At 43.3% G+C, this 17,863-nt stretch overlaps 1 protein-coding gene across 6 annotated transcripts in view; it reads right to left on the bottom strand.

Annotated features, from left to right (window-relative positions):
* The window catches only part of CRACD (capping protein inhibiting regulator of actin dynamics), a 152,282-nt gene that overhangs the window by 19,112 nt on the left and 115,307 nt on the right, over window positions 1-17,863 (bottom strand). For 5 of the 6 annotated variants that reach the window (XM_077302036.1, XM_077302033.1, XM_077302034.1 and 2 more), the window contains 3 exons: window positions 9,058-9,222; window positions 4,468-4,536; window positions 1,074-1,256 (listed from right to left, as the gene is read on the bottom strand). In XM_077302036.1, the coding sequence (XP_077158151.1) occupies window positions 1,074-1,256; window positions 4,468-4,536; window positions 9,058-9,180 (375 nt within the window). In that variant the 5' untranslated portion in view covers window positions 9,181-9,222. The remainder of the gene's footprint in view (window positions 1-1,073; window positions 1,257-4,467; window positions 4,537-9,057; window positions 9,223-17,863) is intronic. The other variant, XM_077302032.1, reaches the window with a different exon arrangement.

Below are 17,863 nucleotides of genomic sequence, written 5' to 3'. Positions count from 1 at the left end.
GGTCCTTTGGACCAGCGGTCCGCAAGCTTGCTCCCGCTGCAGACCGCTGCTCCGGAGTCCAGGGAGAGGGCGGCCCGGGGGCCCGCGCACATGCGGCAGCCCCAGCGCATGTGCGGACTGCTGCGCACGTGCGTTTGCACCCGGCAGGGGCGGAAACGCACGTGCGTGGCAGTCCGCACATGCGCGTTTGCGCCGCCGCCATGCCGGCGGCTGCGGCTCCCCCTCCCGGCCCCTCCGGGCCGCAAGCAGGTTCAGACAGTGATCCAACAGATGACCCCAGCAACTAGAAATCAAAGGCATCCTCCATCTAAACACATACCTTCCTTTCTTATCTATTCCTTTCTTATATACAAAACAATTGCTTATGTTCTTTATGATCACTCATGACTACTGACAGACTTTAATTAAATTAGACACTACACGCATGCAAATAGTAGCCAATCCCCTATGAATTTTCCTTCACGTGATCAGACCAGGACTCCCTCTCCCCTTCAAAAGAAGAAGAGTTTCTTTTTATGCCCCACTTAACTACCCAAGGGAGTATCAAAGTGGCTTGCAATCGCCTTCCCTTCCTCTCCCCACACCCTGTGAGAGAGGTGGGGCTGAGAGAGCTCTGACAGGACTGCTCTGTGAGAACAGTACTATCAGGACTGTGACTACCCCACAGTCATCCAGCTGGTTGCATGTGGAGCAAGAGTGGGGAGTCAAACCCGGGCCGCCAGATCAGAAGCCACCATTCTTAACCACTACACCAGGGGTAGTCTAGTCCATGGACATCTGGAGGATCACAGGTTGACTATCCCTGCACTACACCATGCTGGCTCTCCACATCAGACCACAAATAACTAACACCGCTAATTGTAGATAAGCAGGTTATTTTTAACGAAGAGAGTCGGGTAGTAAGGCTTGTAGACTTATTTTCAAGGCTGGATTAGTGGCTATTCTAACATCTTGTGGCCATGGATTCTATTAATTGGTTAAGTGTAGAGATGAATAAGAAATAAAGCATTGCTAGGTAAGTGTCAAAAGCCTGCCCTAGGCATTTGACACACGCACAAATGACAGTTCAGTACCTTCAGTAACGTTCTGTGCTTTTTTGACACCCTCTGGTTTTTTGGCTTAACAGAAAGTTTGTGCTTTGCTGCGCTGTTGTCCAGCCGGGCAATCGCCGGAGGGATCGCATCCAGATTGACCGTCTCAATCGTGCCAGAAGGAGAGTGGTGTCTTTTTGGCCGAGATGACTTGGCTGGAGTGACCTGTACGTTTCACACAAGGGAGCAAATTGAGCCCAACATCTGAATCCACACATTTTAAGCACAACTAATTATGCATCCAGCAGTGCCTCAGGAATGAATAGGAACATCAGAAGTTTAATTCCATGGCGGCCCTTTCAGTAGAAAAAAAAATATCTTTCCAAACTTTCCTAGCATGATTTCCTGTATGCAGTATTTTTCAACCTTCCAATTGATTTGGGGAATCTAAGAAACTGACAGTTTCCACCATTCCTAGCAGGAAATACCACGGAGGATGAGTCATTTGCAGGCAAGATAGGCAGTCGGCCTTCATAACCTGTCTTCTGTTCAAGGAGCCATCTGCCATGGCAAGTTAGTCCTTGCTCTGGAAAGGATTTGGAATTGGAAAGAAGGAGAACAACACCTGAGTGTGTGTGCACTTGCAAATGCCTATAGAGCTGGGGCAGTCAACCTGTGGTCCTCCGATGTCCATGGACTACAACTCTCATGAGCCCCTGCCAGCATTTCTGGCAGGGGCTCATGGGAATTGTAGTCCATGAACATCTGGAGGACCACAGGCTGACTACCCCTGCTATAGAGCATTCTTAAGTGTAGGACAGGAGTGCTTTCAAAAGCTCAAGCAGTCTTGGGCAGATCACAGGGACGTTGCTCCATCCCCTTTGGAAACAGTGCACAGATTTTGCCGTTCACACAGTGGCACATGCAATCCTTGAGCAGAGCTAAAGCTGAGTTACACTTCCCATATCTCTGCTCTAATACTGAAAGCTGAATCCAGGCCAGTGGAAGACCCTCTGCAGAAATGTCCTAGCCAGGCAGCTTGGTCACGAGTTGTCAGAACTACCACCTGCACCCCGGTTCACATTCCACTGGTCAAGAAGTTCAAGTAGGTGCATTGCTTCATGAGTGCAGCAGTAAAAGGAAAACACAGTCTCTCTCTCTCACACACAGCCATGGGAAAGAGGATCGGGTTGCAGGAGGGCTTTCTTTCTAGCCCCATTCACTGGTGTCACTGTCATAATTTTCAGTACTGCACCCATAAATTGACATTTCGGTTAATGCAGAAGACAGCAGACAGCCCCTGCGTCCTTTCCATTCCTCTGTCCCTTCCTTTGGACAACAGCAGCAAATTAATTTCTAGATCAGTCCTTTCTGAGCAGCTATATATATCAACATCCTGATCACTACTGAAAAAGAAAGGTCATTGTACACTGGGAAATATATTCCTGGCATGCATAAGGTTTAACTCTTGGATGACCCAGAGCTGGACTCAATGGGCATGCTTTAAAATTGATTTAAAAACTAGTTTCATTGAGAGAGGTCAGAAATGCAAGCTTCCAGGAAGAGAATTTTTTTTCACTTTGCTAATTAATCTAGAGTTGCAAGCTGCCTTTTGTCTCTGACGTGTTTGGTGGTGTTCAACTGGCTCTTCAGAGGCTTTGACGAAACCAGCCAAAACGCCAACAAGATTAAAGGCTCATAATTAACAATGCAGAGATGTGAGCAGAATCAAATAACGCTCTATTTTCATCAACATATGGAGTATTGTATTTCTGTGCCAACTTTTCAAATCACCTGTAGCTCAAGATGCAGCTGGGTAGTTAAATTCATCAGCCCCTTTGCTTCTTGGCTTCCACTGCCCTCCCTTTAAGGTTGCCAGATGCAAACCCTCACAAAATGTCTGTGCCTTTATGAGATGCATGGATGAGAGAACTTCATCAAATGCCGGTTTTCTCCTCCTAGTACCACAGCAGTGGGAGAAGGCCACACCCGATGGACATCAGCCTTCAACTGTCCTGCCTCTTCACTGCTTGTGGGACCACTGTCCATATTCCCCTGTCCTTGGCTGCCAGTTCAAGCCCTCCTGGCCTAGACTGCTATTGCTGGAGCTAGTAAGTACCAGGTAGGCAGGAGTGTGCTGACCCAGCTAGAGAAAGGACCAGAATGCCTTCAGCGCAATCCTTGCTCCAGTTTCCCCTCACTGAAATCAACCAGAAACTCATTTTCTGTTGAAAACAAACATTATAGAAATAAACATTTGTAATAACATAAAGCAAACAAAGCTTTTGACGTGAAAATGAATCAGCACATTCCCATTTCCCCAAGCTCCTGTTTTATTAGGTTCAAGCTACATGCAATGGAGGCAGATCCATGAGAGCAATCCCTGAGAGCAACCCCTGTGACATATCAGGGTCCTCAGCCTAAAGGAGATGAAATTGTCCTTGACCGGGGCCTTTTCAGCCCTGGCCCCAGCCTAGTGGAAAGGCTCCTGGGAAAGATCAAGGCCCTGCAGAACCTTAATCAATTCTGCAGAGCCTGTAAGACAGAGCTGCTCCACAGGGCTTATGGTTGAGGCCCACAATAACATCCACTGAAACAGCTGGCCTCAGGACTAGGAGGAAGAGGAGAAGCCGTAAGACCAGCTCCTTGATAGAGGACTCCCCTGTCTGGGAATTTTAGAGGGGGTCATTTGTCTAATTTAATTCTTTAAAATTTTAAAAAAAACTGTATGTGGATCTTTACTGTTGTTACCCACCCTGAGCATTTTCAAAGAGTGGGCTAAAAATAAAAATGTATTATTATTATTATTATCAAGCTGGTAACGGAGGACCCATTTCAAGGGCATAGGGAGCAAAGCCCCAATGGGTAGACCCTTCCCTCTGTGAGCCATTTCCCTCTCTGCAGCTGTTTTCCAGCTGTTTTTCACATCTGGGAGAAGGAAGGTCAGGCTACAAACATTCAGGGAGTTAAACCTTAGCCAGTGGAAGACTCCAGCATTCTCCACCCACACAGAACCTCTTGCTCTTAAGAGCAGATTCCCCACCCGGCAGTTTTCTATTTGGGTTTCAAGATCTGGCTCTCCTGCTGCTACAGATCGTTTGAGCCTCATGGTGCTTTTCGGCATCATTAGCTTTTCACCTCTCTCACACAATACCGTTGCCAGAATGTTGCACACCCCATTTTTTCTTTGAGTTATTCTGGTGTTTTTTTTTTCCTTTCCTGACCTCCAAAAAACAGTCTGAAGAAAACTAGTCAGAAAATTCAGGGTGAGGTGAGGGGGTGGGAGCCCAGGAGAGCAGCAACCAGCAAATGATAATGTATCAGGGAACAAAAACATGATGTGGAAAAGCTTTTAGGTATAATTTTTGTTTAAAAACCCAGGTGTTCAGCTCAAAAGACAATATGTTAAGCAGTCCTTCGAAACAAGTGCAGTTACCTTCTCTTCCGCTTCATGCCCTGCTCCACACAAACTCGATGGGCTTAACGAATCCGGGGTGCCACTCAGCTAGAAAGGAAGACAACATTTGCCTCTATCACAACTCCCCAAAAAAGCAAACGAAATCAGAAGGCTGACAAATCAATTCTTATGTGCTCAATAGGTATCTCAAAAGTTTATCCCAGTGTGTAGAGCAGGGGTAGTCAAACTGCGGCCCTCCAGATGTCCGTGGACTACATTTCCCAGGAGCCCCTGCCAGCGCTGGCATGGGCTCCTGGGAATTGTAGTCCACGGACATCTGGAGGGCCGCAGTTTGACTACCCCTGGTGTAGAGTAACCAGTTTTGGTAGTCAAACCCGTTTAGTAGTCAAAACCCGTTTTCCTAATATTTCTTCAGCGATTACTCCTCTATATATGTTCTCAGTTTGAAGAAGGCTTAATATAAATCAAATTTTAAGATATCACATAGGCATCTGCCCATGGGGTTGTATTTCCTAGGAGCCCGTTCCAAAAATGGTTACTCTGCACATTGGAATAAACTTTTGAGAGACTTATTGAGCACATAAGAATTGATTTGTCAGCCTCCTGATTTCCTTAGCTTTTTCGAGGACTTCTTTGTGAGGAACTATCACAACTCTGGCTGCCTGATTCAGGAAGCCCCTCATCACATCAAAGAAGCATCAAAGATTTTTTACATTTTAGTCAATGACAGGATCAAGGGATAAACAGTTTGCCTTTTTTCTTTCCCCACCTTTCATGAGCAATCCAGTGACACAACTCAGAGCAGCATTCAGGTTTCTTATGACCCAATTAAGTGCACTGTAAACAGGGCAGATCTGTCGGGCCTTTCTCAATGAACACAGAATGGATCTGAATGTTTTAATCTCACAAGAAGGATAAAACTTCAATGGGGGGGGGGAGGCGGTAAAGTCCTCTGATGTTTCGTGGGTTATAAATAGTGTAAGTCAAAGAAAACATCTCCATTGAGATGCAACAACTTTTCAGTTCTCTCTATTCAGAAATTTGCCTCTATTAGGTGTTGTATCTAGTTCAGCAACTCATTCAGGATTTCAGCACATGCCGCATTGAATGTGATGAATAGTAGGCAATTCACACCTTTGAAAGAATGACTGGCTGAATGCAACCCCCCCTCCCCAAAGGCCTTTCCAAAAATGAAAGATGGTATATATTTTATATGGTTATTTTTTGTTTCATTGACAGAACAGTGATTCATTTCCATGAATTCTCAGTAATTAGTCTTTCAGATGTATACATGAATGAAGCTCCATTTGAAAAATACTTCTACTTCAGATGTTTTTCTGCCAAATTAAATAACAAAGACTATGAGACAAAAATCTACACAAGGCTTCATGATTCACTGAGTTAAGATGAATCTCTTCCTTCTGCACTAGAATGTTCCAGAGTTCCAGAATGGATCTGTTCTACTCCACTCCTTTTATGTTACAGAAAATACAGCCTGGGCCTGTTCTGAGACCTCTGGCACAGCAAGAATTCAGCAATCTAGCCATCACATTGCTATGGTAGTTGTGAGCCAGAGAAGTCCTTGGCTATGATGTGTCCACACCCATGCTATTTCCAGATCAGAATTCTGGAAATGCTTTTGGCCCAATTAGAACAATGCAAGAACGTACTAGTTCCAAGCTTCCTTTTTTAAAGTCTCTAGCCTTTTTCACTATGTAGTTGTAAAGGAAAAGGTGCTGGCTGTATATTTTTCCTTATCATGCTGCAACCCAAAGGGCTGGAGGTTCACATTTTTAGATGACAGCTAGGAATTAGTTCATTATTGTAACAACATATGGCACTATAAGTATTACTGATGAGGCAAGGAAAATGCATGAGCATTTGCAGCAGCAACCACTTGGACTGGGACCATGGCATCAAAGGAGCAAGGGTTTATCCCCCTAATGACAGCACAGTTTCAACAAACAAAAACAACTCCACATAGAGTATCATGAGCTCTAGAAGGCACCACCGACTTTTAACTATTTTTTTATTCTCTTTTCAATATTAACAAGGAAGGGCAAACCATTAAAGAGCTAAAGGATTACACATCTCTCCCTGTATGAGCCCTCCCATCTGAATAAGAATAAATGCTGGCAAGATGCATTGACAAGCGAGTTTTACAGCGTAGCCTAAGAATACTTCCCTGTGAGTAAACCCATCTATATCAATTTGAGTCAGATTCTGAATAGTCCTGCTCAGGATGTCAGGAGTAATTTCCATAATTTATAGTTGCATGGAACTTCCAAGGGGCTGAAACTGGTAAATTCTCCCCCCACCCCAGTATTTCTGCCTTTGATTGAAAATTAATTTTAAAAAAGGGGGGGGAAAGACTGACAGATTAATTCTCAATCTCAGAAGACAGTCGTTTCTTTCTTTTTCTTTTGCTTTTCTTTTTAAGAACCAGTCTGACTCATAGTTTTTTAGTGTTTGCATCTGGGTCCTTGAAAGAAAATGTGTTCAAGTCTGCCTGCATGCATTAATTCCCAGTCTGTATAATTTTTTTAAACCCTCTTTGCAATGAGATGCCCTTGAGTTCTTCACACAAGGGCGCACACATTAGCTCAAATAAATGTGTGGAGGAGCCAACATAGTGGCCTGAGAAATTAGGGCTCATTCAGCTCTAATTCTCTCAGAGGAGAGTAATATCCACAATGTCTCTCTGGGGAAGCAGCACCTCCTCTCTGTCTCCTTACATCGATGATGAGACCAGCACAGACAGACATTTCTGTGCTTTTCTCAAATCAATTTCAGCAGCCTCCTATGCCATTGACAGGAGAAAAGGTATTGTCAAAATGCAAAACATTCCCAAACGAATGGGCCTGTGGTGAGTGAGTTGAGAGGGTGCATCTGACTTAACCCAGGGTGCCAAAGGAGGGAGGGGTGCAAAATGGAATTAGCTGGGCAAATGCCTCTTGCTTTTTGATTAAAATCCAGACAGATGAGAGCCATCTGATTCCTGGGTGCTTGAGAGTGCTTAGAAGCCCGCAAGAGGCTTCTAAGAGACCTTCTTGGGAAGAGCATTCCAAAGGTAAGGCGTGACCACAGAAAGAAGTCCTGCCTCTGAAAGATGCTGAGCTCACCTCTGAAGGCAAAGGGCACAGAGGGCAGAGCTTAGGAAGGTGACCTGAACCCTTGGACTGGCCATTCCACAAGGAAGGGGTTTAGGGTTGTCAATCTCCAAGTAGGACCTGAAGACCTCCCTCTTTTAGAGCTGAGTCCAAATGACCAAGCTCAGTTCCCCTGAAAAAAAAAATGGCTGCTTTGGAGGGTGGGCTTCATGGCATTATGCCCTGCTGAGTTTCCACCTCCCAAATCTCCAGGTATTTCCCAACCCAGAGCTGGCCACCCTAAGATGGTCCTTTGGGTGCCCTGGCCCCAAGTCATTTATGGTCTTAAAAGGAAGAGCCAGTGTTTTGGAGTCTGTCTGGAAGACCTTTCATCATAATGATGATCTAAGGATCTATGTAACTGCAACATCAGTACATAGTCTGAGATGCAACACAGGTGAAAGATACTGCATGAACTTTAGCCTTGAGACACAAGGAAGATGCATTAATGCAAATTGATGCAACACAGAGAAAACAACAGATTCTGTAGATGAACCAATGGCTGTGAAACATATTGCTTGCTTTGTTTCATGTATAAGAAAATTATAAGGCACCTTAGTTTCAATCCACTTCAGTGACCGTTTGCAAGTGGATTTTCCCATTTCACACAGATCCAATTGCAAAGTGCTTAGATATCTTTAAACTGGCCCCGCACTGGAGCTCTTCAGCTAAATTCCATGACTTGCATAATCCCCAAAGCAAGAGCAACTATCCAGGGGTGGAGGGCTGCAGCTCAAGGGTACAGTATCTGCTCAGCATACAGAAGGTCTCCAATTCTACCCAGGAATGGTTTAAGGATTTTCAGAGCCCTAGCAGAGTATAATTGTGGCCAGACTGGAGATGGAGGGGCTCCCACAGTGGACTCCCAGTGTCCTTAAAGAGGGAAGAGGGGGGGAGGAGAGAGGCTGATCCATGGTGGGGGAAGAGGGCACCACATGGGGCCCTGGTAGTGCACATGCTACGTGTGCTACATGGCTCAACTGGCTTTGGTTCAACGCCTGGGTTCTCCATGTAAAAGGATTAGTGAAGTAATGCGAAAGATCACTGCTTAACCCGAGACCCTGCAGAACCGCTGCCCATTCCAGGAGACAGTACTGACCTTGAAAGGTCAACAGTGCAGCTCAATATCAGGCAGAGTCATATGTTTGTGAATTAACAGGATTTGAACTCAGCAAAGCCCTCCCCCCCCCCACTCCCCGCACAGCATCCTCAGACTTCCTTCTCATTACAACTGCTGGCTGCCCCCAAGTGGACCAGCAGGCAGGGACTTCCATCCACTTTCTCCACTGAGTTCCCTACACATATAAATTATATTAGGCATCCAGATACCAAGGGTTATTAAAACCACCTATAAAATACCTCAGTGAGCGCTGCTCTATTTCAGCGGACACAGCGGCCATGCTTCAGTGAACTCGGCTGTTCCAGCTCCACAGCGAATATGTTTGATTTAAGTGCTTACTTTATTGCAGCTCTCCGAAAGGCCCAAGTCCTGCTGCGTCTCAGTCTCCATGGGGCTGCTCAGTAACACGTCCGCTTCTATGCTAGCGTTCGACTCCCCGAACGTCTTCACTGAAACTGTCATTTGTGGGGGTTGGCCAAATTTTATATTCTTGGCCAACTGTTGCTGGAAAACAGAATACAACTCTGTGTTAGAAGGTACATAAATAACCATTAAAAGGCAGAAGAGAATGGGCTCGCTTTTCGGTTTGTAGTTATTTCTCCCTGAAAAAACATCTGCTCCATGTTTTTATTTTGTTTGTATGTTTGTGTGGCGGGAAAAGATCATAGCTGTTTCTTCTGAAGAAACCTACACAGAAAAAAAGCCATGATGTGGATAAGCCCAGAGTAACCTGGGCTGATTCTGCACTTACTTTGTTTTTTCCGTTGTGGATCCTTCTGAATTCAGATCAATTTGAACCCCGGTCTTCCTCTATCCCCTGCCTCCACACACCAATAGAAACAGAAAGCGTTCTGCACTTGGATTGGAAAAGCTCAGAATGGGGAGGGGAGCCAAGTGCAGGAGTCTCTTTTCTTGAACAGGGCGGGGGGGGGGGGAAGGATTGGAGACAGCAGAGGAGAGGGAAATAACAAGAGGCAAATCTCTGCTGTGAGAAGACAAGCCTTGCAACCGGGAAGTTTGAACTGACGCCCTGGCCAGGGAAGACTGCTTTGCTACCAGGAAGAGAAGAAAGTTAATTTGCAAAAAACACAAAGCATCCTGATGTCATTTTTTCAAATATAGAGGTTTATATCCACTCCAGGATATCATGGGGGGAAGGTAGGGTCATCATGAATCAATCATGCATGTTGCAGATGGAAAATTAAAAGCACCCAAAATTAAAATGGAAATCAAATTCAGTGTAGACTGCAGGGACTCATTCGAACTGGGAGTGGGTAAAAAGCCCCATGCAGACTACACCCTGATGTCCTCAAATCTGGGAAGCTGAGCAAGGTTACCTCTGGCTGGTATTTGGGTGGGAGAGCACTAAGGGAGGCCAGGGGTTCTATGCAGAAGAATGCAATGGCCAACCACCTCTGAGAGTCTCCTGTGTGGAAAATCCTATGGGTTTGCCTCAGGTCAGATTTGATTTGACAGCATAAGAAATGGAGGGGGAGGGTGGAATCTGGAATTTTTGTCTCCCAGCATGATGTAGTGGTTAAGAGTGGCAGCTTCTAACCTGGCCAGCCAAGTTTAATTCCTCGCTTCTCCAAATGCAGCCGGCTGGGTGACCTTGGGCTTGTCACATAGTGCGACTCTGACCAAGCAGGGCTCTTTCGGCCTCACCTACCTCATACCTGTTGTGGGGAGAGGAAAGGGAAGACTATTGTAAGTCACTTTAGACTCCTTCAAGTAATGTAAAGCATGGTATTAAAAAATCCAGCTCATCTTCTTCTTCTTGGACTGCTTCTCCTTGTGGTCCATCCCTGCCCCTTCTTCCCAAAAGTGCAGCCACTGTCCTCATAAGAAGTCACTGACGAGGAGGAGGAAGATGAGGAAAGTGCTCTGCTAACGCCTGAACCGCTCGTCCTCCGGCTGGCTCCTTACAATGGCAGCGGCTCAGATATTTTACTCTCATCCTCACAAAAAGAGAGATGCTGCCAGTTCACTGGGCTGCCCTCCTCATAGTTGGTGCCTCTTCCTTGCAACAAAGGCAATCCAGCGGTGAGCGTCATGACAGCTACTGCTTCTCTTCCTGTAAGTTCAACTAATACGAGATGACACTCCCCTCTCCTGCCATACAGGTGACTCATATGTTAGGCTGAAATGCAGAAAGATGTCATGTAGCTGACTCCAATTTATCCTAAAATATGCAGACTTGCAGACTTCATTGATGGCCAGGGGGTGCTAGGTGTCCCATTGGCAGGCCCATAGCCATGGTGGCAAAAAGGGGGGCAGGCCCCATCAATCATTTGCTATGCCTCCCCCCCCCTCCTAATCAGCACTCAGGGTTGGTGTGAAATCTGTCACCAGTCTTTCAAGAGTAAATCCTCTGTGTGAAAAAGGAAGGAACTGAGGTAAAAAAAACAAGTCCCTGTCATAAATTTTCCAAATGTGAATTCTGTAGGCAATTGACCAGAACAGAATTAGCAGTTAGCAGAGCTGAAGAATTCTACTTAAAAAAAAAGCCTGCAAGGAGAGGGTATAAAATCATATTAAGGTAAAGGTATCCCCTGTGCAAGCACCAAGTCATGTCTGACCCTTGGGGTGATGCCCTCCAGCGTTTTCATGGCAGACTCAATACAGGGTGGCCTTGCTAGTGCCTTCCCCAGTCATTACCGTGATGGCTGATCATACATATAGCCATTTCTTCCCCCCCCCCCAAAAAAAATTTCTGGCTACAGTCTTGTCCATTGAGGAAGCTCACGTTTTGTTTCCTGCGTTTCAAATGGATTTCTCTAATGGGCCCAAAAGCCCCTCCCTGGACGGTTTCAGGTTGGGCAAATGGCTGAAGTAGTCCTGACCCAACTTGACTATGAACTGACCATCATAGTCTGACAAAGAGTGCTTGCACTCAAAAGCTCAAACCTTGAATAAATCTTTGTGGGCCTCAAAGGTGCTCACATCTGACTGCTATATATGGTGGAGATCACGGACCCAACCCAGGTGCTTTGCAAGGCGTGCACCAGCCACTCTCTCAATATCAGTTTCTACATGCATAGTTGGTTAGTGTGTGATTGTTATTTTAATGGGGATTTTATTGGGGTTTTATTGTTTTAGAATTGTATGTGTAAACCGCCGTAGCCTCACGGCAGTATAGAAATCTAAAAATGAATGAATGAATGAATGAATGATCTGCCTCGCTGCCACTTAGGTTGAGCACTACGGAGTTTCGGGGGAGGAGGATTCTGGAGATTGACCTGCTGCTGGATTAAGGATTTAATTGTATGGGGGACTGGTTTTTATGTTATTATAAAATGAGGTTTTACATGTAACCCTCCATGAGTGAGCTTGCTGAGAGTGGTGGGATATAAATAAACAGACAAACAAGAAAGCAAGCAATCTTTGTTGGGGTTTATTTATAATCTGCCTTCTCAATGGGAACCAAAAGTTGATTCCACCATTCTCTTCTTCTCCATTTGTAAGGTAGGGATATTTATGGCTGTCCGCAGTTCAGAGACTCAGGACTTCTTTTATTCTGTAATGCTAATAGGCCTACAACAAAGAATATCTCTCATGGTTCCATTTGAAAGAAAGGAAAAAATGGGTGCGCTTGATTTGGGAATTTCAAAGCATATTGAACAGGCAAGTGGAAAATATACCATTTGCTTCTCCATGTAGAGAAATGAATCATGTCCAGCTAGGAGAGAAGGAACTGCTAATTATTTTCATTTTGCAAATTACAGAGATTTTGCCACAAGGTCTGGTGTCCCTGCCTGTCATCTGATGTGTGAAAAAACAGGAAATGAATGCTCAAGCAAAGGGCATGTGCTGAACTTTTTTATATATAAAATATGAGATTGTTGGATACACAAAAATATTTTCAATATCAAGGTACTCTTCCAAACAGAGGAAAGATAAAGTATATTACAGAAGAAATGAGATTAAATTAAAGCAGCACTATGACTCATCTGCATCGGGTCAAGATATTCATTGTTTCTGAGAAGAAATGAATACACCATTGAAATGAATTTGCTTCAAAAAAAATCAAAGATGAAGTCTTTGAATCTGATTCAGATCAAGTAGTTGACTCCTGCAAGCACAAGACCAAAAATTAATATTGCTGTGGACAGAGAGATGAAACAACCCTTTTTGTTAGGTATTTATACCTTTCTTTTCTTCCCAAGAAGGATCCCAAAGTGGCTTTTTTAACCATCAAGTCACAGTTGACTTGTGTAGGGTTTTGAAGCCAAGAGACATTCAAAGGAGGTTTTGCCAGTGCTTGCTTCAGCTTCACAACCGTGGCATTCCTGGAAAATCTCCTATCCAAACACTAGTCAGGACTGACCCTACTTAGCTTCTGAGATCTGGTGAAATTACATCTAGCTTGGGCCATTTCTTGGATATCCCAAGGAATAAGTGGTGTGACACCAGAGTTGATCTGGATGTTGCAGATGAAAAATTAAAGGGAATGACAACAGAGAATAGATGGGAGACCAGAATCAGGTACAGATTGCGTTTTTTAAACTGAGCTGATTGAGATTCATAAACCCAGTGCAAATTAGACCAGACTTATAATTTGTGGGGTTGAATCCAATGGCATCTTTAAGGCCATCAAGGTGTGAGCTTGTGTGTGAATGCACATTTCTTCAGGCTATGAAATGGAAAGAACTAAACTACATATGTAATATAACTAGGGGCAAAGCCATTGTATCTTTGTCAGTGATATAAGATACTCTAACTTTAATCAATCCTCTTTAAATTAATTCTTATAAACTTAATTCTATGGTGATATGGATATATATGGTTCACTCTCCAAATAGTTCTATAGTATCCAATATACAGAGGTCTACCAGTATTGGCATCACAAAGTATAAATCCAAAGCTCTGTTGAGAAACCTCTGAAACAAGCTTCAGGCTTTGAGAAACCCCAGAAGTGGTGAAATCATGCAAAATATGGTTGAGAAATAGTGCTGTGTCCACACCCACCTGAGGCCCCTCCTCTTCCCTCCCTCCAGGCCCATCATTGGCTATGGGGGGGGTGTCAACATGACCATATATAGTCATATCAGCCAATAAATGTTTAGCAATGTACACATACACACATTAATTAACTCCCATCCATTTGGGAAACCCTTCCCGGGCTGTCAAGAAACCCCAGGATTTCATGAAACCCTGGTTGAGAAAGCCTAGGCATTTCGGGCATTTTTAAGTCTGCCTATAAAATATTTCTATTCAGAACTTTTGTTTGTCAGCTTCCCTTCAGCACTTTTGAGAGCAGAAGACAAGCGGTAAATGTCAGTATGGCAAACAAATAATTAGTACTTTGCGATGTTGTTCCATTCCATTATTCGCTTGTGATGACATTTTCTTTTAATAGCGGGCACTGACTCTCAAATAGCAATGTAAAATGATAGTCTGTTAAAATGTTCTTCAGCTAGTGGTAGAATTCCTGCATAGATGGGTTTGCAGTCCTTGCTTCTTTAAAAAAAACCCATTTTCCAGTTGTGCTTACCAAAAGCTGTAGCTCTTATTTACACACATGAAAACAGATGTGTTGTAAACATGTCATCAGTCAGTGAAATTTTGTTTGCCTGTCTCAAGCTTCTCCCATCTCCAGGTGTGACATAATGAGTAGATGCTATAGATTAATTCCAAAGCACACATGTCCAATAGAGATGCACACAGTTGCATTATTTTTGTCTGTTGTGACATTTATTATTCTGCCTGGTTTCATTGAGATGTTCTCAGTTTCTTGTATGCCATTTATACACTATGTGCCATTTGTAGACAATTGGTACAAAAGTGATTTTGAAAATGCATTAATTCTAATGAGAAAAATTTGGACAAGGAAACAGAAAATGAGATATGAATACAGAAACAGGTTTGATTTGCCTAGGATTGAAGCGAAAACAAAACTCAAGGATTTGGTCATCTTCCAATCCTCATAACATTATGCTTTATCCCACCCTCACCAGCACATCTAATGAGGTGGAATGGATTGAGGAAAACTCATGAAATGAGCTTCTCTATGTCATAGGGAAAGAACTTGAGACCAAGAAGGAGATCTATGTACTAATATACATTTTAGGATCAAAACAGATGTTTCACTGAATGATCAGAACTAGAGATAGGCATGGAGCTGGCAGCTGAACTCCTGTTGCCCTGACCAATCCTGGACTGGCTTGATTCCACCCCTCCCATTTCAAAGCCATTTAAATTCCCCAAGTTTATTATCATAGAATCATAGAGTTGGAAGGGGCCATACAGGCCATCTAGTCCAACCCCCTGCTCAACGCAGGATCAGCCTTAAGCATCCTAAAGCATCCAAGAAAAGTGTGTATACAACCTTTGCTTGAAGACTGCCAGTGAAGTATTTTAATCCCCTAAGCTTCCCCTCTTCCAAGCATGAGGGACCAAAATGGATTATTGCAATGGTTTCAAGCCATTTAAATCTACAAGTTAGGTGGACATGCTTGATAACACAACTCACAGGGCCCAAACTGATTGGTATAGCTGAACATCCCCAAATAAAAGCTGGAAAAATTCAGCTTTTATTCAGATTGGCTATACCAGTAGCCAAAACAGATCCATTAATCTGTATTTGGCTTAGAAAATACAAAAACATACAGATAAAGGGTGAGGGTTTTTTTGTTGTTGTTTTGTTTTTGCTAAACCAAACTGAATAGACATTCATTTGTTTGTCTGATTTTTAGCCGGCCTATTTTGAGTGACTTACATCAGACATAAAACCCAGTAAAACCTCTTAACCATTAAAACCCATGCCTAATGGAATTGATAATGAAACTCCAGTCAATGCATTCTCCTGGACTGAATTAAGACCTAGGTTTACTATCTCAATGCTGATTTCTCCACACCTACTACCCCTCTGTATATCACCTCTCATTTAATCATCCCTGCTATTGTCATTCACCTGCTACTATCATTTGCCTGCTAATGTCATTCAGCTTCTGAAATTACATACCAATATATAGGACAGATGGACTCACATTCTAGCTGCATCTGAAGAAGTAAGCAGTGCCCCATGAAAGCTCATGTCCTGCCACCAATTTTATTATTTTTAAAGTCTTTTTGGTGTTACTGGACCTTTGTTCTTTTCTACTGCTCTTCTGTCCAAGTACTGCAGTCCCAGTCTTAATACACCAGGCAGGTATAGTCCCAAATCTCCAGTGTCACACCTATTTGGCCTTTATATTATTGAGCAATATACTTACAAGTAAATACATCAATACTTAATCAAGGTGTGCTTTAAAAATGGTATTTGCTTTGGTCAAGTATGCTTCCTGGCTCACACACATATTGAACTCTATATGAGATATGAGATGTTTCCTCAACTTTTTTTCTTTTTTGCTTAGCTTCATTTAGTTATTACTCAGACCTAATTTAGTGGAAGTTTAACTTCACTACAGTCTCTAGTGACGAGTGCAGACATGGGTTTTGATTACTGCTGATTCTAAATTTAGACAAGGGAAGCCACTCCTGGCTGTAGTTTGCACGGGGCTTTTTACCCACTCCGATTGACTAAATCCCCTGCAGTCTACACTGAATTCAATTTCCATTTTGATTTTGGGCACTTTAAAATTTCCCTCTGCAACATTCATGATTGATTCATGGTGACCCTACCTTTCCCCTGTGATATCCTGGATTGGATATAAGCCTCGATATTTTAAAAACTGCGATGAGTAAATGTGCAAATTTTTGCTTTTTTCAAATTAACTGATTGCGCTGTGTCTTAGAACAAAGCAGGCTTCCCTGGTTGGCTAGGGCATCAGTTCAAAGATTTCTTGGTTTCCGGTTCCAAGGCTTCCCTTAAAGTGACTGCGCTCCAGAAACCGTAACTTCTCTCAGCATAGATTTGCTTCTTATTTCCATCTCCACTGCTGTCTCTAATCCTCCCTGCCCCTGTTCAAGAAAAGAAAGAAAGTCCCGTTGCAATTGGCACCCCTCCCTATTCTGAGCTTTCCCAATCAAGTGCAGAACACTTTCTGTTTCAATTGGGGGGGGGGGAATAGAGGAAGATCAGAGTTCAAATTGATCTGAATTCAGCAGGCTTCACAATGGAAAAAACAAAGTAAGTGCAGAATCAGCCCTGGTCAAAGAACTTGCAGGCAGCAAGAGGAATGCACATCTCTAGCCACAAATAAAGTGAAGTTTAAGAGTAGATTCTAACAACGAAAATGGTATTTATGAAGGAAAATATCACCATTATGGCTCTACAATGATCACCTTCCAAGTGAATGTAAGGCTGATTTCTACTTGCTTTGGGAAAGGGCATTTTAGATATTTCTCTAAACCACTAAAAAGTAATGGAATGGATCTTATAGAACTTTTCAACTAATGGTTGAGCCTTCCTCTTATGAAAGAGGTATATTCTAGCAATGCAAGTCTCCTTATACTGGAAGAAGCCGTCCCACCCCGCCTCCCCATTCGCAAACCAGATTCAATAGATCCAACTCAGTAATCTTAGGAATTGCTGCCTTCTGCTACCGCTCAGTAGGTGTTTTATTACAAATTCCTTTTTTTAAAGAACAAGCAATTAGTTGTTACAAGGAACTCCTTAATAATACCTGTCTTCAATAGTAAGTTATGATTGCCCTGGCATGCATACTAATATGGGCCAGTGAATTTTGGCAGTATGGCAACTTCTGTCCGAGGGTCAGTGTACACAGTTAGCAGTTTTGAATAATAAAATGGTACATTATCCAGATGTACCTCATCAGGGTGCAGGTTTAAATTATTCCCACTCTCTCCCTCATAAATACATCCCCTGCATATAGAAAATTGTAGTCTTTGCTTCTAACCCAAGGAGGGGGGTTTGCCTCAACCCAGAGAACATGACCAATGTTCAGTAGGGCGCTCAGTGCTGAGGTAGTGGTGCTGGAGGGTATTTAACCCCTGGAAGAGCCCCACTGGTTCTTCTTTATCTGTCAAAGCTTTACCACTTGATTATGCAACAGGGGTAGCAGGAAAAATAAAAAAGCACTGAGGTAATCATAAACAGTTACCATTCACCTCAGCATGTGCAGGTCTACACAACTGGCTTATAAATCCCTAAATAAATAAATAAATAAATAAATAAATAAATAAATAAATAAATAAATAAATAAATAAATAACATTAATGTGGTATTTAATCTGATGTTTTA

Source organism: Paroedura picta, chromosome 10 (assembly GCF_049243985.1).
Source record: "Paroedura picta isolate Pp20150507F chromosome 10, Ppicta_v3.0, whole genome shotgun sequence".
NCBI classification, from domain to species: domain Eukaryota; kingdom Metazoa; phylum Chordata; class Lepidosauria; order Squamata; family Gekkonidae; genus Paroedura; species Paroedura picta.
The sequence above is the reverse complement of the archived record's forward strand: the minus strand, read 5'-3'. Positions and strand labels throughout refer to the sequence as shown.